General features: G+C 41.5%; 1 protein-coding gene across 5 annotated transcripts in view; it reads left to right on the top strand.

Annotated features, from left to right (window-relative positions):
* Positions 1 to 1944: 1944 nt before the first annotated feature.
* Positions 1945 to 23487, top strand: part of septin6 (septin 6) — an 84797-nt gene continuing 63254 nt past the window's right edge. For all 5 annotated transcript variants that reach the window (XM_060832436.1, XM_060832433.1, XM_060832434.1 and 2 more), the window contains exons 1-2: positions 1945 to 2051; positions 17458 to 17572. In XM_060832436.1, the coding sequence (XP_060688419.1) occupies positions 1965 to 2051; positions 17458 to 17572 (202 nt within the window). In that variant the 5' untranslated portion in view covers positions 1945 to 1964. The remainder of the gene's footprint in view (positions 2052 to 17457; positions 17573 to 23487) is intronic.

Below are 23487 nucleotides of genomic sequence, written 5' to 3'. Positions count from 1 at the left end.
GACCCCTTCTTATCTATCCAACCATAGCCGATTATAGTGACTTATTTTCCTCTGGGATACTATTACAAAAAAGATAGCAGATGGCTTTAGTAATAAGCTAAAAGACATCACATGATCATCCAAGGAGCCATCTTTGATCCTCTTCTATCTCTCATCTAGATGTTGCATCTTGACATTTTCAGAGGCTCAATGGTGAGCACTTCTACCTCACAGTGCCAAAGACCTGGGTTCAATTCCAGATTTGTAGTTCTACCTGTGTGGAGTTTGCACACACACTCTCCTAATGTCTGAGTGCTCCAGTTTTCTCCTGCAGTCCAAAGATGTACAGGCTTGGTGGATTAGCCATGAGAAATGTGGAGTTATGGGGTGAATCTGAGTGGGAGCTCTTCGGACGGTTGGTATGGGCTGAATGGCCTGCTTCCACACTGTAGGGATTATCTGATTATTCAGAAACGCAGTTAGTTTTTGCATACATGTTGACGTCTTACCAGTCAACTTCACCGTGACCACACTCTGTTGCTAAATTACCTGACTACTTATTTGGCTGATCATTTCCCTGATGGATCGGAAGGTTGAATGGAGGTCTGGTAGAGGTTTTCAAAATCTTGAGGGGTGCACATAGAAAAACACTGTTCTCTTCGAAAGAAAGAGGAGAAATAGAAATCACCTATTAAAGATGAATGGCAACAGAACAAATGGTGACAGGATGAAAATAATTTTTTTAGGCACCGTGTGGTTAGGATGTGGAATTCATAACCTGAGCGCGTGCAGGAGGCAGATTCAATTTCGGACTTGACAAGAAAAAAATGTCAGGAAACGGAACAAAACTAAAACAATACCAGAAAATGTTCTGTTAGTTCTTATATCTGAAGAAGGGTCACTGGACCTGAAACATTAACTCTGTTTTCTCTCCACAGATGCTGCCAGACCTGCTGAGTTCTCCCAGCAATTTTTGTATTTGTTCCGGATTCCAGCGCTGGCAGATTTTCTATAATTCTGTGCTGTAGGTTGGACTGGCAGAGCGAGGTATGGACGAAAGTGATTTTGATCGGTATCCAGAGGAAATTAAGATCGTTCACAGACTGAATTTTAAGACGAAATTAAATACATGCTTTATTCTGTCCAGTGGAAGGGTGAATCATCCTATGACATAGTGGATTAGTCATTGTTTACTGTAGGAGGTAAATCCAGTCGATCTAATTCTTTACAGTTTGCGTCAATCCACTGAGACACCAAAGGTTAGGTATCTTTGAAATTAAACGTGGGTGCTAGTTGCTCTATTGCTGTCTAGCGACATCACCCACTGAGTGTAGTGGGAGGGAAAAGACAACTTTTAAAAAAAACTTGCATTACATGGAGGTAACAATGACGCCGCCTATGTGACAACAAAATTACTGACATTTCCGCACCTGCTCTACAACAACCACATCATTTGTACAGCAATTTTTAAAAAAAATAACGAATTGTTAAGAAACATGCACTAAACGAATCGCTTCTTTGCAAATATTTTTTGATTTGAAATTTGCGACCTATATAGTATAAGTAATGCAGTTTTCGGAAGTTTAAAGCGTCGAGAAATGACCATTTTATGGCAATTAAATTAGTGTTCAAATAAAACTGCAAATGTGTTGCTCATGTAGGAACTCCACTGAATTTCTTGAAGCTGGGAAAATAACATTTCGTCAAATCCGAGCAAAAAAAAGATACTTCACGCTTCCGCTATTCTTGCAACAATGTGTCTAACGGAGGATGCTATCATTCTGGAAAGAGGGGATACAATCGACAAGTTGATAAAATTCTGATACGTGGGAACGCAGCCGATGGCTAAAAACAGGAATCGAGATTTTAAGGTTTTGTACAAATCGATACTGAGTGATCAAGCAAAGGAACCATGTGTGAGGTGGAGAGAGACGGAATGTAGCTGTCCTTAACCCCCCCCTTTGAGCGCAGTGGTAGAGGCCAACATGTATCCAGTGCCTGTGGCTGGGGTCCGCGAGCTTCTTGTCACCAGCGGATCGACAATGGCGGCGGCTGAAGTAGCTCGGCAGATGGTGAGTGAATAGCCTCGCACCCTTCACCTTAAATCTCAGTCACACGTTTTTATTGCTAAAAGCATTAGCTATTTTTTTTTCTCGGCCGTTTGCACAGCGAGGTTGCATTCTGTATCTTCATTTCGCCCCCAGGCTGCTGGTCAGCTATTGTTCACTGAGGAAAGTGGGGGTGGGTGGGTGGATGGAGAGATAGAAAGGGGAAAATAAGTTGGGCGTTGGCTTCATGATCTTAAAATAAAATTGCATCTAACTTAATAGTTCCAAAATCTGAGAAGGCGATGAGGGGGAAGACAGACAGGATTTCCCAGTTGCCTCCCTCCCGCCATTTTCAGCACAGGTAGCTTAGACCCGTTGTAGGAGGGAAACCTTTCCCACTGGCTGCTTTTTAAATGGGCCACCTGCACTTTCTACTTCAGCTTTGTATTTTGTAAAAAAAATACGGTTTAAACGGTCAAATAACAACCCGTTTGTGAACAGTTGAGGGTAACCATTACACGCCTGGAGCCAGAATGGGACAGCATGCAGTTCACGTAACCTAACGGTTCCGATAGTTGATATATTTTACCTAAACGTTAAAGGGACGCAATCTGAGCCCTATATTGTATCACTTCACAACCAGGCTTAGTACATTATTTGTTAATTAAAATACGGTTTTGCACACTGCGCATGCATAATACTAAATAAATGAGATCTAACAAGACAGTTAAGAATGCGTTATAGATTAGATAAAATGCATGCTTCAAGACGAAAAGGATGACCTTATAGAGTTTATAAAACCATGAGGAACATGGATACGGTGAATAGCCAATGTGTTTCCCCGAGGTGGGGGGTGGGGGAAAAGGGGAGTCCAGAGCTAGAGGGCATAGGTGGAAGGTGAGAGGAAAAAGACTTAAAAGACCTGAGTGGTAACTTTTTCACGCAGAGAATGGTGAGTGAATGGAATGAGCTGCCAGAGGAAGTGGTGGAGGCGGGTACAATTACAGCATTTAAAAGGCATCTGGATGGGTATGTGAATAGGAAGGGTTGAGAGGATATGGGCCAAACGCTGGCAAGTGCGACTAGGTCAGATTGGGATGTCTGTTGGCGTGGACGAGTTGAAGTCAAGGGTCCATTTCCGTGCTGTATGACTCTGACTGAGAAATAATTTGTACAAAGATGTTGAGGCATTGCAATTGTAGTTTAAAGCATGTTCAGTTCTGAATTGTTAGATCAGAAGGCTAACTATAATATTAAAATCTCCTTTTTTGTTTTCAATTAAATAGCCAACAATGTTGTCAAAATATGATGTAACAGAATCATGCAAATTGAACTGGAGTGACTTATGCTGTTACTCCACAGCATGTTCTGGGAGAATGATTTAGCCTCCCAATAGGAGTTGTAACGTTATTCACTCTTGGCCTGCCATCCACATTCTACTTTTGAGGAAGGGTCACTCCACTCGAAATGTTAACTCTGATTTCCCTCCACGGGTGCTCCCAGACCTGCTCAGCTTTTCCAACAATATCTATTTTTGTCTCTGATTCACAGCATCTGCAGTTCTTTTAATTTTTATCCCAGTTTTAATTACTCCAGTCTTGGTGACCATGTCCTTTGTTACATGTACCACATGCTCTGGAATTTCCTCCTAGTGTGTCTGTTTCCAAACTTGAACTATTGCTTAAAATGTACCATTTTAATCAAGCTTTTGGTTATGTTCCTTAATATCTCTTTATGTTGTGTAGATTTTGTTCCTGTGAAGCACCTTGGGGCATTTTATTCTGTTAAAGACAATATAAATCCCAAATCATGTGCTTAAAAAGTCCCGATGGCCTTAAAATTAGCTGTGAATCACGTAATAGCAACAAATGTATTTATTAATGTTTGTGCACGGCTCTGCTTTCTAATTCAGTCATTCTGTAACGGATTTCAGTCATGAACCTCTTTGCCATCAACTTTTCTGCTTGTGGATAACTGAAAGTTTAAGCCAGTGTTTTTCATTTAATGCGCATTTGGCATATTATGTGGTAAAAGATCCCCAGCGTTAGTAGACAGCTGGCGCATTGAACTCTTTTACATGTAACGTCTTTTAGCATATTACTAAAGCCATCTGCTATCTTTTTTGCAAGATGTTGGGGGAGGGGGTGTCAGGGCTGAGTAAATGGTGGTGGGGGATGAGGGGGAGTGTTATGCAATAAACCTAAACATTTCACTAAAACTTTAAAGGTTGAGGATCATTTTAGAGTTTATCAAGGTGAAAGATGTTAATGTTGAAAATTTAATTCATTACGTATTTTTGTTTATAAGTTTGTTAGTCAGATGTGATGTTTGTAAAAGTTGCACTTATAAGCCCACAGATGTTGGTGGTAGGTCTTCCCTTTTACTAAGAATGGCACTCTCATGATGTCAGATAGCAAGTTTCAGATATCATTCCAGCTATAGTTAGGAGCACACGTTACATTTCCAAGTCATATTGTGTGAATTGGAGATGACAGTGTTTCCAAAGTGTTGTTTTACTGCCCTTTGGAGATTTGGGGAATGAGGTGTTGGTGCATTGGGGAATTGCTGTAAATTGCTCTTGTAGATGATGCATCAGTAACGGGGGGGGGGGGGGGGGATGATATTGAGCCCAGGGGCATTCATGAAGTGAACTACTGTCCTGAATGGGTGTTGAGCTGCAGACATCCACCCAGTGATGTGTAGTCTAACATTTCTGACTTGACAGGCACCAGCATCAAGTTAAGGCAGAAGTAACACAGCCTAACAAAGCAAAAATAAGCTTTCATTGTCCTGTCTCGCTTCAGTCTGAATTCCAGAAGAGCATGGTTAGCACTGTCACCTCACTGGGTTCAATTCCACCTTTCAGGTGACAGTGCAAACCCACACAGGTGTTCTCCTGTGTCTGCATGGGTTTCCTCTGGATGCTCTGCTTTCCTCCCACAATCCAAAGATGTGCACATTAGGTGGGTTGGTCATGCTAAATGTCCCACAGTGTCCATGGATATACAGGCTAGGAGGGTTATCTATGGGAAACACAGGGTTACAGGAATTGGGGTAAGGGATGAATCAGGATGGGATGCTGTTCGGAGGGTCAGTGTGGACTCAATGGGCCAAATGGCCTGCTTCCACACTGTAGGAAGTCTATGATTCAATGAAGAGCACCTCTCGCTACTGAAGGCGTCAATTCCACTAGCATTGTTTCATTCTCTGTGGTCATTCTGAGTAGGACATCAATATGCTATGCTGGTACAGGTCATCTTGTAGTGTTATACCAACCAGATAATGTTGAAATTGACAAGCTCGTTTTACTCAGTGGCAGCAGAAAATGGAGACGAATGTCAAAACCTACTGTTCCAGCCAGTTCCCCCAACTTCAGTTACTGAATTTCATCTGATGTCCCAAGGATGTGTTGCAGTCTCGCAACAGATGCCTGGCTATTTTGTTTTTAACTATTAGCTTGTAAGCATTACTTTAATTTTATCATTGGTGTTTATCCTTTCCGTTTGGTGCTGCCAGGTTTTCCATTATAGCCACTAACGCCTTTCCTTTAAAGTTTTGCTGTGGCCTGGCATTATATGACAGGAAGTGCAGGGTTGTAATGGCACCAGTGGCAGAGAAAGTACATTTGGAAACTAATTATTTGCATGCATAATATTAAAGTAATCAGCACCCCTAACTTATTTTAATATTTCACAATACTGAGGACATATGACTTCTATGGGTTTCCAGTGTGACATAATTAAATTATTAATGCCCTTGAATTTGCCTTTCAAATGGATGCACTTCCAAATGCCGATGTTGCATTGTTGGCTTTGGAAGGATAAAGGTAACGTTGGAAATGCTGACGTTGCTGAGCCATACAAGAGACTTCAGAGTTTGGTTACCAGAGTCTGTTTTGTGTGGGGAAATCTGAACAGTGGTAACAATTTGGTCCCTTAGGTTATGGGATGAATATTCAATATCATTCCCAAATTGTGACTCCTGCTAGAAATATGTACCAGTTGATATTGCATTAGAGCAAGGTTAGATTTGGTTGTTATGTTCTAGGTATTTGAATACTGTGCTGACGCCCATTTTGTAAACATCTCCACTTGATTGCCACTTGGCTAATGCACTAGAATTTGCTGTTATCACAGCTGATATCCCAGAAGGAATCAAAACCTTTCGGTGAGAGCAGGAAAATTACCAAGTACTTTTAGAGTAGACAAAAAAAATCAAAAGGCTGTGTTTGGAGATTTGATACCACAATCTTAACGACTGCTGAGAGTGAATAAGTGGTTTCTTCCATCAAGGAGGAAAATGCAGTTGTCAGATGTTTGAAGTCAGGCTTATGACTTGCACTTAACATTAAATTAATAAACCCTTCATCATGTCAAAAATGAGAATTTAAAAACAGAAATATATGTTTAAGAAATGTCATTTTGAAATCTGGTACTGTGTATTTTTCTGTTTTACCGCAAGGATCTTGCAGAAGCAATTGTGTATTTTAACTCCATAGTATCACAGTAAGCCTAAGTTCTATTCATTTACTGCCAAGTATCCTGTTTTCAGTTCCCTTCCTGCATTTAATTAACAATAATTGCTTATGTGTATTGTTTCACTCAACGGTTTTGTTGTTTTTGCTGTGTACAGTACTTATTACCATTTCTTTCCCTCGTGCAGTATCATTAGACATCCCATTCCACTGCCTCTTGAAAATCTAGCACTTAGTCAATTCATTAGCCAAATGTATGGTAACAGTGGGCATATGTGTAACTTTTATGAAGATGCTTGGAGTTTTGTGATTGGGCTGAGTCTGTTGTTTTGCATTGACTACACTAAGTCTATATGCATATAAATTTTCATTGTATGCTACCTTATCCCAAGGTCTCAATACAGTTTTGTATACCAGGCCACCTTTAAAGTTAATTTGAATGTGGCATTAGGAATGAGTCGGAGTGAGCTTCAATGGCTAGCTGATTTTGTTTCAACTTTAAAGAAGGTTTGGTCTACTGTATTTAAGTATGCAGTACTAAATTATCCTTTTATCTCTGATTTAAGACTCCTCCCTCCCCCCCTCCCCCCCCCACCCCCACTCCCTTTCAGAATAGGTGAAGTTATTCTGAACCCATTAATATCATCCTCTCCTTCCTACTTTGAATCCAAACCAACCCCTCCCATCTCTTTCTAGCCACCCTTTACACCCATTCTGCTCTCTCTCTATGGTCTCTCCTTATACAATCAGGAGCCAAAGCAATGCACTTTAAAACCTAGGATCATGATAGAACTGCAATTTATACTTGGCTATATGTATCGTAGAGAGTATGGTGCTGGATAAGCACAGCAGGTCACGCAGCATCCAAGGAATAAGAGAATTGACTTATTGGGGTGAGCCTGAAACATTGATCCTCCTGCTCCTCAGATGCTGCCTGACCTGCTGCACTTTTCCAGCACCACACTCATGACTCTGATCTCCAGCATTTGCAGTCCTCACTTTCTCCTACATGTATAGTAGTTATAGCTTGGCATGGTATGCACTTTGAACCATTCCTATTCAAAGCTAATAATTCTCATTGGTGTTGTCTCACTGGAAGTTGGTTAAACCACACCCTTCAGACACAGACTGTTTTCTTGTGTAAAATTTACAACACAGAAACAGATCATTGGGGCCCAATTTGTGCTCCTGAAGAGTCCCTCCCACGTTACAACTGCCATCCTGTTCATGTTCTTACGCACAGAATAAGGGGGAAAAAAGTCACCATCAGATCGGCAAGCTGTGACTAATGGGGTAGTGCAAGGATCAGTGCATCAACCTGTTTGCAGTCCAAATCAATGATGTGGAGGTGGAGGACTCATTTAATATTTCCAAGTTTGCTACTAATACAAAACTAAGTGAGATGTGAGTTATGAGGAGGGTGAAAAAAGGCATCAAGGGGATTTAAAGGGGTAAGTGAGCAAGAATATAATATGGAAAAAATGAGGTTATCCACTTTGGTAGGAAAAGCAAATTTAGAATATTTATGTCCTTGTTCATGAGCCATTGAACGTTAATGTATAGGTGTAGCAAGCAATTAGGGAGGCAAATCATATGTTCACTTTTATAGTGAGAGAATTTTAGTACAAAGGTAAGTATGGCTTTCTAGATGTTTTGCACTTGGTGAAGCTGCGTTTGGAGTATTGTGTACAGTTTTGGCCTCCTTATCTAAGGAAAAAAAGTACTTGCTGTAGAACAACTGCAAAGAACATTCACCAGACTGAATTGTGGAATGGTAGATTTGTCCTATGGTTAAAGATTGAGGAGACTGGGCCTGCATTCTCTGGAGTTGAGAAGAGTTTTCTGTGTAAAGAGCATACCTCTGTTATCTCCCCTAAACCTTCCTCCAATTACCTTAAAGTTATATCCCCTTATCCCATGGTGGAAATGTCTATCATGAAGTCTCTGGCTATCCATTCTATCTATGCTTCTCAACATCTTGTATGCCTCTGTCAAGTCACCTCTCATCCTTCTCCGCTCCAATGAGAAAAGCCCTAGCTCCCTCAACCTTTCTTCATAAGATATGCCCTCCAGAGCACCTGCAAAACACATTCATCAGACCAAATTGTGGAATGGTAGGGTTGTCTTTTGAGGAAAGATCGCAGAGACTGGGCCTGCATTCTCTGGAGCTTAGAAGAGTGAAAAGTAGCCTAATTGAATCTTACAAAATTCTTTAGATGCAACAGTGTAGATAAGGGAAGAATGTTTCCACTGGTTATGTGGAACATGGGCTCCAAATAAAGTGTAGACCACTTAGGACTGAGATGAAGAATTTGCTCAATACAGTGATTAATAGATTAACATCTCAAATGATTGTGTATTTTAGCACAAGTACAGAGTTATACAAATTTCTCTATTTCCTGATGGCTTCTTAGGCACAAAGTACTTAAATACTTGGCTGAGAAATGCTATATTTGAAAAGAGCAGGCTGTGATACCTGCATTTTGCCAAATTCTTGAAAAATATGAATCAAGTTGTAAGTTTGCATTGACTAAAGGTTTAGTCTTATTTTATGATTTGAACAAACATTGCTCTGTAAAAGGTCTTAGCCTTGACAGTGCTCAGTTTCAACACATGATTTCTAAAGTCCTGTTGAGAAGCCAAATTGAGGCAGAATACAAAGTATGTTTTGTTCGTCATTGGAAAACCACATGCACGGTAGAAAACTGGATGTGTGCATTGGACACACTAGCCTTTCTAATCTGGAAGCCAGCTGTAAAAGTCCTTTCTATGAAATATGGTTGGACTGTCTTGATTTGCTATGCTTGACCTGGGATCACTTGCTGGCAACGTGAAACAGAATTGGGAGCTTCCCCTGTCTCAGCGAGCATTTAAATGAGAAAAAAAAGTGTAAAAATTAGCAGAATTTAGAGTGATGCCTTTATAAATTGAACAGAATGCTAACGTTTTGAGAGAATTCACACTTTAAACTGCCAAAGCTAGAAATTTACAAACAATAGCGAAGTTCCTTCATCAAACTGTAGTTAAACGTGTTGATGGATTCTGTGGAGCAATTCCTGAGAGTATATTTGAGCAGTAGTCTTAAAGGGAAAGGCAATAATAGCAGCTAAACTCAGCCAATGAAAACCTTGTTCTCGTTTGTTTTGAAAGTGCCATGCATGTAATTTGTTCATATAATTGTTCTGAACATTATTAATGAAATGGCAATGCATCATAACTTAGCAAAGTCATTTTGAAAAGAAAGCCAAGTTGTTTCGTGTCTGTTTTGATAAGAGTTGAAAGGAGAACTACATTTCCAAACAGCTGCCAAATGAAAGAATGTCCTTGAGCTTCGAAGGGTATTTAAGAGCCGCGTTCTTCAGCAAACACCTGAGCAATGGTATCTGAATTAAATACTGTTCAATTTCAGCTACAATCTTTACTCCATATAAGCTGCGGCAGAGTCGTGGAGCAACCTGAGATGAAACCAAGCCGCCACCACTAGATTTTCAGTGCTATATATTCCCAAATCAGTTTAAGGGGCTTTGTGTGGAAATTATTTTCTTTCTTTTTGAGTGTTTTTCAAACAATGAAGCAATCTGTAATGACGAAAATTGTTTAAAACAGAAACTGAAGGGAGTGAAAAGAGGAAACAGGAAACCACTTGTAAACTGTCTTTCTGTCTAGCTTACTTCTCTTGTTCAGTTCTGCTTTGAGACCACTTTGTTTAAAGTCTTGTGCAGTATTTTTAAATTCCTCTTGTAGGTGAAACATTTGTGAAGTGAAGTTCTCAGGTGCAATGGAATGTTCCATTCCAGTGCGAGCCTAACACCAAGACTAGTGAAAAGTTCTTGTGTAATCATTTTTTGTTTTTCAATGGTTGGATCAATTTTACCATGCAACACCTCCATCCTTTTTTAAAGTTGGAATGGACTATGAGGCTGTGTTCTGCAGCGGCTCACAATGCAGATATACGTCCCCCTATGGGATACTCTTCTGTCTGAGCCAGTTGTGAAGATTTTTTTTAGATTACTTACAGTGTAGAAACAGGCCCTTCGGCCCAGCAAGTCCACACCGACCCGCCGAAGCGTAACCCACCCATACCCCTACATTTACCCCCTGCCTAACACTACGGACAATTTAGCATGGCCAATTCACCTGACCCGCACATCTTTGGAATGTGGGAGGAAACCGGAGCACCCGGAGGAAACCCACGCAGACACAGGGAGAACGTGCAAACTCCACACAGTCAGTCGCCTGAGGCGGGAATTGAACCCGGATCTCTGGTGCTGTGAGGCAGCAGTGCTAACCACTGTGCCACCGTGCCGCCCCAGACATTTCTGCTGTGCCAAATCACTTCATCTAATGTAAATGCCAAACAGTTGCAAAATGTTAAGTTAATAAAGTTAAATATTCTAAATCATCACTTGAAGTTGAAAATTGTGGTTGAGTGCAACAACTTTAAGTGAATCATGGGTTCCCATTAGAAATCATTGGTAAAACTGGAGTTAGATACCTGTTGACACTTCTAGCCCATAGGACCAATGTGCAAGTTGAAATATGTAGCACTGTGCATCGCGAGCTGAAGTAACTTGCAAAATAAAACAAATCACTGGATAGGACATTGGTTAGGCCACTTTTGGAAAATTGCATGTGATTCTAGTCCCCTTCCTATCGGAAGGACGTTGTGAAACTTGTAAAGGTTCAAAAAAGATTTACAAGGATGTTGCCAGTGTGGCAGGATTTGAGCTATAGGGAGAGGTTGAATACACTGAGGCTGTTTTCCTGGAGCGTCGGAGGCTGAGGGGTGACCTTATAAAATCATTAGAGTCAGGAATAGGATAAATAGACAAAGTCTTTTCCCTGGGGTTGGGGAGGGCATAGGTTTAGGGTGAGAGGGGAAAGATATAAAAGAGACCTAAGGGGCAACTTTTTCATGTAGAGAGTGTTACGTGTATGGAACGAGTGGCCAGTACAATCGCAACATTTAAAAGGCATCTGGATGGGTGTATGAATAGGAAAGATTTGGAGGGATATGAGCCGGGTGCCATAAGTGGGACTAGATTGGGTTGGGATATCTGATCAGCATGGACGAGTTGGACCGAAGGGTCTGTTTCTGTGCTATACATCTCTATGACTCTCTATGACTAACTGCTATACAGTTGTAGGAATCTTCCTACTGAAGGCTGTCCCCTGGAATTTGCACCTAACTAAGCCCAAAGACAAGGAAAAGCAATTTTACTGCACCCATGTACAGCAGCAAACTCATAAGATCATAAAACTATAAGAAATAAGAAAAGGAGTAGGCTGTTTGGCTCCTCGAGCCATTCAGTAGGCGCATGTCTGATCCAACATTCCTCATGCAGAAAGTGAGGACTGCAGATGCTGGAGATTAGAGCTGAAAAATGTGTTGCTGGAAAAGCGCAGCAGGTCAGGCAGCATCAAAGGAGCAGGAGAATCGACGTTTCGGGAATAAGCCCTTCTTCAGGAATGAAAAGCACCTGCTGTGCTTTTCCAGCAACACATTTTTCAGCTCCAACATTCCTCATGTCCACTTTCTTGCTGTTTCCCCATTAGCCTTGATTCCCTTACTGATGCTGAGTCTATCGATCTCAGCCTTAAATATACACAAGGACTCTGCCCTACATTGCGCTGTGGGAAGGCATTTCAGAGACACTCAACCCTCTGAGGGGAGAAATTCCTCCTTTCAGTTTTAAATTTGTGCCCCTTTATTCTAAGACTGTGCTCTTTGATCTTAAACTCTCCCATGAAGGGAGACATCCTCTCAACATTGACCCTGTCAAGTCCCTAAAGAATCCAATATAATTATTGAGATCACCTCTCAATCTTCTTAACTACAGTGAAGAGTACCCTTTGCTCAAAGCCAATTCCTTTGTCCCAGGGATCATCCAAGTGAATGTTTTCGGAATCTTTTCTTAAATAATGGGACAAAAACTATTCGCAGTACTCCAGAAGCGGTTTCATCAGCACCTTTGTACAGTTGCAATAAGGCTTCCCTACCTTATACTCCAACTCCTTGAGATAGGGTCAACATTCCATTAGCTTTCCTGATTACCTGTATGCTAGCTTTCTAGGTTTCATGCAAAAGTACCTCCAAGTTCCTTTGTGATTGCAGCTTTCTGCAGTTGTTCTCAATTTAAATAATATTCATTTCTTCTATTCTGCTTCTATAATGAATAACTTTGCATTTTTCCACAATTTATTCCATTTGCCAACGTTTTGCTCACTTACCTAACCTATCAAAATCTCTCCGTAAGTTGCTGTATTTCTGTTACCAAGCACTTTTTAGTGTTGTCTGCAAATTTGTCTACAGTTCATTCACTTCCTTTCTCCAAGTCATTAATATGTATTGTACCCAGTCGTGGTCCCCGCAGTGATCTCTGTCGAACCCCACTAGTTGCCAACCCGAAGAAGACTTGCTGTTTCCTGCCCATGAGCTAATTCTCTGTCTGTGTCATAAACTTCATATACTTCAATTACTTTTGCCTCTAACCCAGGAAAGGAATACTTGACAAATTTGAAATCGATGTATTCTTCCTTGGGGTGTAGGGAGGGGTGGATGGAGGGGAACAAAAAACCTGTTGTGCTTTCCTTAGAATGTTGACGCCAAGTTTTTTTTTAAAAGCTCAAAAATTTCTTTCTCCGAATGTCATTGCCAGGTTGAATATTATAGTGATGTTTCCGATGCACAATGAGTTCAGGTGACATCCCACAGTGTACTAAGGACAGCACATACATGGTAACACATGCAACCATACATGTAATGAGGATGGTGATGAAGTTTAACGCAAAATTGTTAAAATGAAGATGGTGACTTTACGCAACATGACATTAAAACTAAACAATGTTCAGTAGGGCAACTGGAAAAGGGGACCCCCGTAACTAATGGTTGTCATATATAACCCTAGATCTTGATTACATAATCTAGATTGACACTACTGAACATCTATTATATTGACAGAAGCGCTAGCCTTCTGTTAACTTTATTTCACGGTTCAGTTGAATGTTAAAGGTCCTGTGGTAGCAATTGAAGAAGAACAAATTATCTGTCAGATTTCCATTCCAATAGTTATTCCTCAACCAAGGCCATCAAAAACAGATTCACTGGTTGTTCATCTTAGTATTATTTGTGGAGGAACTAGGTTCTGGGTTAGAGTGGTGCTGGTAAAGCACAGCAGTTCAGGCAGCATCCGAGGAGCAGGAAAATTTGACGTTTTGGGCAAAAGTCCTTCATCAGGAATAGAGGCAGAGTGCCTGCAGGGTGGAGAGATAAATGAGAGGAGGGTGTGGGTGGAGAGAAAGCATAGAGTACGATAGGTGAATGAGGGTTGGGTTGGAGGAGATAGGTCAGAGAGGAGGGTGGGGGGAGGGTAGCAAAGAGTACAGTGGGTGAATGGGGGTGGGGATGAAGGTGATAGGTCAGAGAGGAAGGTGGAGTGGATAGGTGGAAAGAAGATAGGCAGATAGGACAAGTCATGGGGACAGTGCTGAGCTGGAAGTTTGGAACTGGGGTGAGGTGGGGAAAGGGAAAATGAGGAAACTGGTGAAGTCTACATTGATGCCCTGGGGTTGAAGTGTTTGTGGAGGAACTACTCCAGTGAAAGGTTTGTCACTTTGTTGTCAGTACACACTCAGAAGTTTGAGAGATGCCATTAGGTGTTAAGTAAATCCAAGAATTTTTCTATATAGGGTTGATCTAGAACCAGGTAATTGAGCTTATCTTATTTCCTCTTTTTTTAGAACTTGGTAAGTAGCATTTCGTATTCATCCATTAATCAAATTTGAAACTGGGTTGTCTCCCCAACTGTATCAGATTATCACAAATGTTGGTAGCTCTCTGATTGTTTTCTGTCATTTCTGTCCTGAATTTTCTTTCCATTAGTACCTTGTTCCAGTGTACTTGACTTAAATTAGTGCACTACATGCTGACATCAGGCCTCCATTCAATCAGCTCTCATTCAAAGCTGAACAACTGGTCTCACTACATTTTCCTTAGTTTGGTGTCTTCCTTATTCCCATTGACTGATCAATCAGTCTAACTTAGTATTTTCTATTTGTTTTGTTTGTCGCTTTTCCACGGTGATTTGACGTTTGAATTGCCTGGGTCTAGACTAGAGTGGTGCTGGAAAAACACAGCAGGTCAGGCAGCATTCGAGGAGCAGGAAAATCGATGTTTCGGGCAAAAGCCCTTCATCAGGTTTGAATTGCCTGATCTATTGCCACCAAGATTCCTTTCCTTTCGTCTTCAATTATTTCTGTGCAATGCATATAATACTTATCCATCCCTACAATGTGTGCTACAATTACTTATGTTGAATTCCATTGCCATTCATTTATCTGCCTCCTGATTTTTCTTTTAGAAGTCCGTTTTGTTGTAGCACTCTGGCTACCTCCTTGCACTTATTTGCAGATTTGACCACATCATTTTGGGATTCCGAATGAACTGCTCAGATGAGGAGCAACTTAAAAAAAAGACCTAAAACTGAACAAAGTGCCACTCGGTATTTTTCTCTTTTCATTTGGGATTTTTTTTCTCTCTAACAAACACTGCTTTCAGTTTTGTTGACATGCTGTGATGAAATTTTATCAGGTTTTTTTTGGTCATCCCATGTTTTCACCATTCACCAATGCATTTCCTGAAAACAAAAGATCCATGAATTTGGTTAGGCAAGATGTGTCTTTTCCTCCAAAGCCATACTGACTGTTAGTTATCAGATACATACCGACTGTTTTGTATTGTAATGCATAATATACTCTTCCTCTTGGCCATTATTTTTATATGGGTAGCCTGATTATCAATTTCATAATTTTACCAATATAAGACTGATGGATCTCCAATTTGATTTTGAGATTTGTTCCTTTTTTTCTTGAATAAATTATATTTATTGTAGCATGATATTAAACCATAGTCATTGCTCCACTACTTTGCCAGTAGGCCCAGTAACTAGACTAGAGACAGAAACATCATTGATCTGCGGTGTACACAACTGACGAATTTGGCAGGTTCTTCAAACATCCATTGAAAAGTTTTGAATCCAATGAAATATGTTGGTTTGCGTTTCCTTGTCAATGCATGTGATTCTGCAGTTTCTTTGCAGGGGTTAAAGTGTTTGATAAATGTTAAATCACTGTTTGGACATGTTATGATACCTTTGGGGCAGGTGTGCTTGACCCTGGACCTTCTGGATCAGACCTAAGGACACTGTCAAGGTGCCACAAGAACTCTATTTTCCTCCTATTGGAGGTTTAAGTAGTGGATTTAATTGCAGTGGATTGCAAGGTAATACAGCTGGTCAGCTAATTAATTACTAGTTTGGCATGATTTGATGTTAAGTCATCTTCAACCAATGGTCACAGTACAGTTTAATAAGAGAATATAAAGCACTTATGTGGCATTTCATGGCCAGGTGCCACTAACAATGAATATGTAGTGGATCTGATGGTTTTAAATGAAAAAGTAGATTAAATTTTCTTTGCCTGTAGTTAAAAGTTTAGGAGTATGGTGACTGGAATTGGACAGATATGCAGTAATAATGTTGGTCTATATTGGGTATTTCTGCATTACAATTGCTGGATGGTGGAATGATTTCATATTCTCACACACTTGCAAAAGGAAGTATTTAAGGTTTTCATGGATGGATTGAAAACTGAACTTGATATCTTACATGGACTGCTGTGGATGTCTGAAGAAGATCCTTTCTCACAGGGAGGAGGGGTTTTGGGAGAGCAGTCTTGCACAGGATACGTTTTTGATTAAGCTTAACTTTGGTTTTGATTTTGGCTGCCTTTCTTTGCTTTTATTTTCAGTAAGGAGTGGCTTCCAGTCATAATCGATACCTGATCAAGCAAGAATACATATCTTATATGTATGATTGGAAATGAGAGAGAAAAGGAAGCAGATAATGTATTTGAAGAATGGAAATCAAACTGTCTGACAAAATGATCCACAAAGTTTTATTGCATCTGGGCAATGGTTCAAGTATTTATTCAGTTGGTGAATACTGATATATGTCTAGATGCCTGTGGGTGACAGCAAATGTTGATTGATGTTCAATCAACTTTTCTCTCTGTATGATATGTGATCAGAATGTAGTTGGCACATATCAATATTAACCTGAGAAGCTAGCACATCGGTTTCATTCTTGAAGCCCATTCTAACTTCCTGTTGTGATGTAACAAATTATGATTCTAACTGTGATGCTACAGCAGATAGATTCCTACCTGAGCTGCTAGCTGAGTAACCATAACAACAGAATTTGCTGGATTTAAATCATCGTATCTTTAAACCGTAGTCGTTCATTTTTTTTCTTCACTGTGCCCTGAAGGGACCTGGTCAGCAGGCTGTGAAAGCAACTGATTTTCAGTTAGACTTGCCCATTTGTTAAAGGTATCCTATTGTTAGGTGGTGCAGATATTTGTCAGATTTTATGGTGAATTATGATGGGTGAGGGGAGCAGAGAGGAGAGTGGAATTGATCTTGTCTCAGAATGTGTTTGAAGATCTTGTTTTAAATGGAGTATCTCATTGAGTGGCTGCCGGGTGTTGGTTGTTAAGTGGTCAAATATACAACAATGTGTTTTACCATAATTCTTGTTGCCACGTAGATTTTGAAAACAATTTCATTGCTGTCTGTCAATTTGAGAAGATGTCTCAATATATTAATCACCTGCCCCAAAGTCTGTGATGCTACATACCTTCAGCATTCTGATTGGCTGGCTTGCAGACAAGCTGGCTTCAGGAGCCAAGTCACACAAGTTCTGTCTAACTGTTGATTACACAATTAATAAACAAATGGCCCTATACTTATCCTTGTGATAGTGTATCTTCGCTTTTACTTTTTGAAGTACCATGTTGGTAAATAATTAATAATGAACCTCTAAAGATAATGAGGACAGTTTTCAGCTTGGTCTGATTTCTCCCTGCCCTCCTAATTTGTTTTCTTTTCCTGTTTTTCAGTCCGAAGGTGCCCGCAACCTTTCACTGTCTGGGCACGTTGGCTTTGACAGTATGCCAGACCAGTTAGTCAACAAGTCAGTGTGTCAAGGCTTCTGCTTCAACATTCTGTGTGTGGGTGAGTACTTAACTACTGGGGTTCCAACATGACATCTCCCCAAGGCTTGCTGCCTGACTCTGACTCTATCTCAAATGAAATCTGCGCTCTTTGGGATGAAATAAGTTTTTAAATGGCAGTCATTGGCCTTTTTAATTTTGGACCAGTATTGAGCATTTTCCAGGGTATATAGACCAAAAGATCAGATGTATTAAAGCGTACACTATTCATTGCCACAACTATAAACACTATGAAGTAATTCCTTATCCCTGCAAAGGTCAGCTTGACTCTTAATTGATTGGTGTAACACTGAAGAGTCTGAATATTTCTGTTCCCAACCAATGGTATTGTATATTTGCAATGTTCTTGCCTTTATTATTAGTCTTGATAGTGACTATAGTAAGAATAGAAATGTTAACAATTGTGTCCTGGAACGGTATCTCGAGCAAGATTCAATTCTGTTTGCCCCTCAGGCCCTGGTGAGGGGAATTCCTGTCTAATTGATTGAAACACAGGCCCTTGTAGTAATAAATCTCTGTTTTATATTTCACAACCATCTTTAATTAAGCCCTTGCCCTGTAGGGAGTTTAAATTGCAATACATTTTTTCCCCTTTGGTATGTTATAGGTCTTTATAATTCCAATCATTCTGAAAATAATTAAACTGGTGAGTTTCGGTAATTGTTCTGTTAGGCAATTCCAATGTTGGTTAAATCTAATTACTGCTTGCTGTTTTCTCTCTGTGTTGGATTAGTACATGTAGTGGATAACTCACATCATTTTTTTAAGTTGGAATTTTATGTTTTTTGTTATTTTTAGATTGAAAAAATATTGTGTTGAGAAGAGACCATAATTACTTTTTAGGAAGCAGCTTTCCTGTGAATAGCTTCTCTGTTTACATAACTTGCTGAAATGGACGTAACACTTGATCTAATTTGTCAGATGCATTTAAACGCTGACATAATTACTACATGGACTGACTGAATTACTGGGTGGCATTCTTGCATGTGATCTAGCAGGTTGAGAGATCAGACTCTCATACAAGATTTCAGCATGTGATTTTTCAGCTGACTCTTGTGGTGATCTTAGTAGTTATTAACTGAGTTGTTCCCTGCCTCCTCAGAGGATGCTCAGGCAGTGTTTGAAGAAGAGGATTTATCTGTCCCTCAGTATCATCCATAAATTGCCATCACTGAAAACATGCTGTCGCTTATTTCTTTGCTGATTGTGGGACCTTGTGTTTAGGTTGGCTGCTCCAATCCACTCATTACAATAGGGATTACCTTTTTAGAAGGAATTGTGAATCATAAGATCCCTACAGCGTGGAAGCAGGCCGTTCGGCCCGAGTCAAACAGATGGCCCACCGACCATCCGAATAGCATCTCATCCAGACTTATCCCCTAACTGAAACCTGTAACCCTGCATTTTCCATTAGCCTGTGCATCCCTAGATACTGTGGGCAATTTGCTATGGCCAAGCCACCTAACCTGCACAACTTTGGATTGTGGGAGGAAACTGGAGCACTGGAGGAAATGCGTGCAGACACAAGGAGAATGTTCAAACTCCACACACTGTCATCTGAGGCTAGAATTGAACCCAGGTCCCTATTACTGTGAGGCAGCAGTGTCTGCCACAGTGCTGCCCCTTCTTAGGAATTGTACCAATGTATTTAAGGTGCTATACAAATGCAAGTTCTTTCTTTGCTAAAGGATTGAGTAATATAGCACTGATGATGCCTCTCTTGACGGAGAGGTTTTCATGTATTACTTGTTGTCTGTGACATTACTGAATTTGCACCTTTTGCTAAGTGAAATTAAGTGGTTATATGAACTGCCACTGTATGATTACATCACTGTCAACTTTGGGAATAATCTTTTGCGGATGTTTTATCGGAGTGAAGCATAATATTCTTTAGTGCTGATTGATGTTATAATTAATGGCTTGATGCGTTAGCACTGTGGATAGGTGCCAGTTAAACCTTTTCAAATCCATTAAAACTGATCCTGCAAAATAATATTTGCAACATAATTTTGCTTCTGCTAATTCACTTATTAACAACTTGGAAGGAGTAGAAAGTCACATAACCAAAGTTGCTGATGGCACAGGCTTTAATGTATGTTGATGGAAGCGTAAAAGTGCAATTAAGTATTGATTGGGTGAAACTGTGTTAGTTTGATTTCAGCATACATGATGCCAGGTAATTTCTTAATGTGTTTTGCTTGTTCAATCTTGCAAGCGCCAGCAGATTATTTGATTTTTGTCTCACAATAGAAACTGTGAAGGGATTTGGTGTCCAGGTATGTAGATCATTAAAATGTCAACAGCAAGTGCAGGAAATAATCAGAAAATGGTAACAGAATTGAATAGATAGTTTCTGTTAATCGAAAGTGGCCAGCTTAGATCACACTTGGAGCACTGTGAGCAGTTTTGGTCTCTGAGCCTGAGGAAGGCTGGATTAATATTGGCGAGTGTACGTCATAGTTTTACTAGAATGATACCTGACTCCAATGGTTCAGTTACATGAAAAGACTAAACAAATATTTTTATACTTCCTGGAGCTTAGATGGTTAAGGGGTGATTGGAACACTCAAACATAAAAGTTAAGAGGATCAGGTAGGCCATTTTGGCTCTTCAAGCCTACTCCACCCCATTCAATAAGATCGTGGCCAACCTGTTTATGTTCCAAGCTCCACATTTCCAAATTCTTGTTAAGTGAGGGAATCAATATACTGCTGCCTTAAAAACATTTGATAACCTCATCTCCACTGCTGTCTGAAAGACCGAGCTCCAAATTAGAATAAACCTCTGAAAGAGAAAAAACTACCTTCATCTGTGCCCTAAAATGGCAATCCCCAAATTTTAAAACAGTCTCACACTTCTCCTGGTTCTGGACTCTTCCACAACAGGAAACCTCCTTTTCAGTCCACCTTGTCTGGGTCATTTAGGATCGTATAAACTCTAATCGCATCACCCTTGGTCTTCTGAGCTCGAGTGAAAACATGCCCAGTCCAATGTTTCCTCTGAAGACAATTCATTTATTTCTAGTGTCTCTGAACCACCTCCAATATATTTCCATCCTTAAGGAGATGGAAACAGTACTTGATTTGTGGTCTTTCTAATGTCCTGTATAACTGAGACATAACCTCTCCTTTATGTTCAGTTCCTCTCATAATAAAAGGTAGCAAAGCCAGCCTCTTAATCACTTGCTGTACCTGCATGATATTCTTTTGTAATTCATACACTGGAGCACCTGGATCTGTCTGTATTTGGAATTCTCCATTCAAGGAATGCTCCTTTATTCTTCTTGTCCCGGCCAAAGGGAACAACTTTGCATTTTTCCACACCCTATTCCATTTGCCAATTTTTTGTTTTTCCCTCTCAACTAAACAATCTACATCAGTCAGCATCCTTGTTATTTTCTCTTCAAAATATGCTTTGTGATCTGTGTCTGTGTTGTCTGAAAATCTAGCTACTATGTTTTTGATTCTCAGTAATTAATTATAATTGTAAAAAAAATTGAGGGCTCAGACCAGACGCCACTTGTCGCATCCTGCCAATCTGTAAAAGACACATTTATGCATCCTCTCGGTTTTGTCAGTCAGTCCACCTTCCATCCTTGGTAGTATGTTACCTCCTAAACCACAAGATCCTATGTTCAAAAGCTTTTCTGTACATCTTTATCCATAGTGCTTGTTACTGCTTCAAAGAGTCCCAGGTGAATTGCTTAAATAAGATTTCTCTTCCTCATAATCATGCTGCCACTTCTCAGCGAATGAATTTTCCAAGTATCTAGTTAGAACCCCGCACCGCCCGTTTCTACCTCCTACCCAAAATCCACAAACCTGACTGCCCCGGCCGACCCATTGTCTCAGCCTGCTCTTGCCCCACCGAACTCATCTCCGCGTACCTCGACACGGTTCTGTCCCCCTTAGTCCAAGAACTCCCCACCTACGTTCGGGACACCACCCATGCCCTCCACCTCCTCCAGGATTTTCGCTTCCCCGGTCCCGAACGCCTTATCTTCACGATGGACATCCAGTCCCTGTACACCTCCATCCCCCATCACGAAGGACTCAAAGCTCTCCGCTTCTTCCTTTCCCGCCGCACCAACCAGTACCCTTCCACTGACACCCTCCTTCGACTGACTGAACTGGTCCTCACCCTGAACAACTTCTCTTTCCAATCCTCCCACTTCCTCCAAACTAAAGGAGTTGCCATGGGCACCCGCATGGGCCCCAGCTATGCCTGTCTCTTCGTAGGCTATGTGGAACAGTCCATCTTCCGCGACTACACCGGCACCACCCCCCACCTTTTCCTCCGCTACATCGATGACTGTATCGGCGCTGCCTCGTGCTCCCACGAGGAGGTTGAACAGTTCATCAACTTTACCAACACCTTCCATCCCGACTTCAAATTCACCTGGACTGTCTCAGACTCCTCCCTCCCCTTCCTAGACCTTTCCATTTCTATCTCGGGCGACTGAATCAACACAGACATCTACTATAAACCAACTGACTCCCACAGCTACCTGGACTACACCTCCTCCCACCCTGCCCCCTGTAAAAACGCCATCCCATATTCCCAATTCCTTCGTCTCTGCCGCATCTGCTCCCAGGAGGATCAGTTCCAATACCGAACAACCCAGATGGCCTCCTTCTTCAAAGACCGCAGATTCCCCCCAGACGTGATTGGATGCCCTCCACCGCATCTCCTCCACTTCCCGCTCCTCCGCCCTTGAGCCCTGCCCCCCCCAACCGCCACCAAGACAGAACCCCACTGGTTCTCACCTACCACCCCACCAACCTCCGTATACAGCGTATCATCCGCCGTCATTTCCACCACCTCCAAACGGACCCCACCACCAGGGATATATTTCCCTCCCCTCCCCTATCAGCGTTCCGCAAAGACCACTCCCTCAGTGACTCCCTCGTCAGGTCCACACCTCCCACCAACCCAACCTCCACTCCCGGCACCTTCCCCTGCAACCGCAGGAAATGCAAAACTTGCGCCCACACCTCCTCCCTTACCTCTCTCCAAGGCCCCAAGGGATCCTTCCATATCCGCCACAAATTCACCTGCACCACCACACACATCATCTATTGCATCCGCTGCACCCGATGTGGCCTCCTCTATATTGGGGAGACGAGCTGCCTACTTGCGGAACGCTTCGGGGAACACCTCTGGGATGCCCGAACCAACCAACCCAACCACCCCGTGGCTCAACACTTTAACTCTCTCTCCCACTCCACCAAGGACCTGCGTGTCAGAACATAACAACACGATGGTTGGAGGAAGATGAGGCGCTCTTCCTCCTAGGAACCCTCCAACCACAAGGGATGAACTCAGATTTCTCCAGTTTCCTCATTTCCCTCCCCCCACCTTGTCTCAGTCGATTTCTTCGAACTCAGCACCGCCCTCCTAACCTGCAATTTTCTTCCTGACCTCTCCGCCCCCACCCCACTCCGGCCTATCACCCTCACCTTGACCTCCTTCCACCTATCACATCTCCATCGCCCCTCCCCCAAGTCCCTCCTCCCTACCTTTTATCTTAGCCTGCTGGACACATTTTCCTCATTCCTGATGAAGGGCTTTTGCCCGAAACGTCGAATTTCCTGTTCCTTGGATGCTGCCTGACCTGCTGTGCTTTAACCAGCAACACATTTTCAGCTCTGATCTCCAGCAACTGCAGACCTCATTTTTTACTCTAGTTACAACCACCTCTCTTTCGACAGATGTAAAGCTAACTGGCCTATAGTTAAATGTTTTCTTTCCTCCCTTTCTTGAATGTGTGGATTATATTTGCTATTTTCCAATCTAATAAAACCTCTCCAGAATCCTAACATTTTAGAAAGTTAACACCAGTGCTCATATATAGAGTCCTAGAGGTCTACAGCATGGAAACAGACCTTTCAATCCAACCCTTCCATGCTGACCAGA

The sequence above is a fragment of the Hemiscyllium ocellatum genome, chromosome 11, assembly GCF_020745735.1.
Source record: "Hemiscyllium ocellatum isolate sHemOce1 chromosome 11, sHemOce1.pat.X.cur, whole genome shotgun sequence".
Classification (NCBI taxonomy): Eukaryota; Metazoa; Chordata; class Chondrichthyes; order Orectolobiformes; family Hemiscylliidae; genus Hemiscyllium; species Hemiscyllium ocellatum.
Note: the sequence above shows the minus strand (reverse complement) of the source record. Positions and strands in the feature narration are given on the sequence as shown.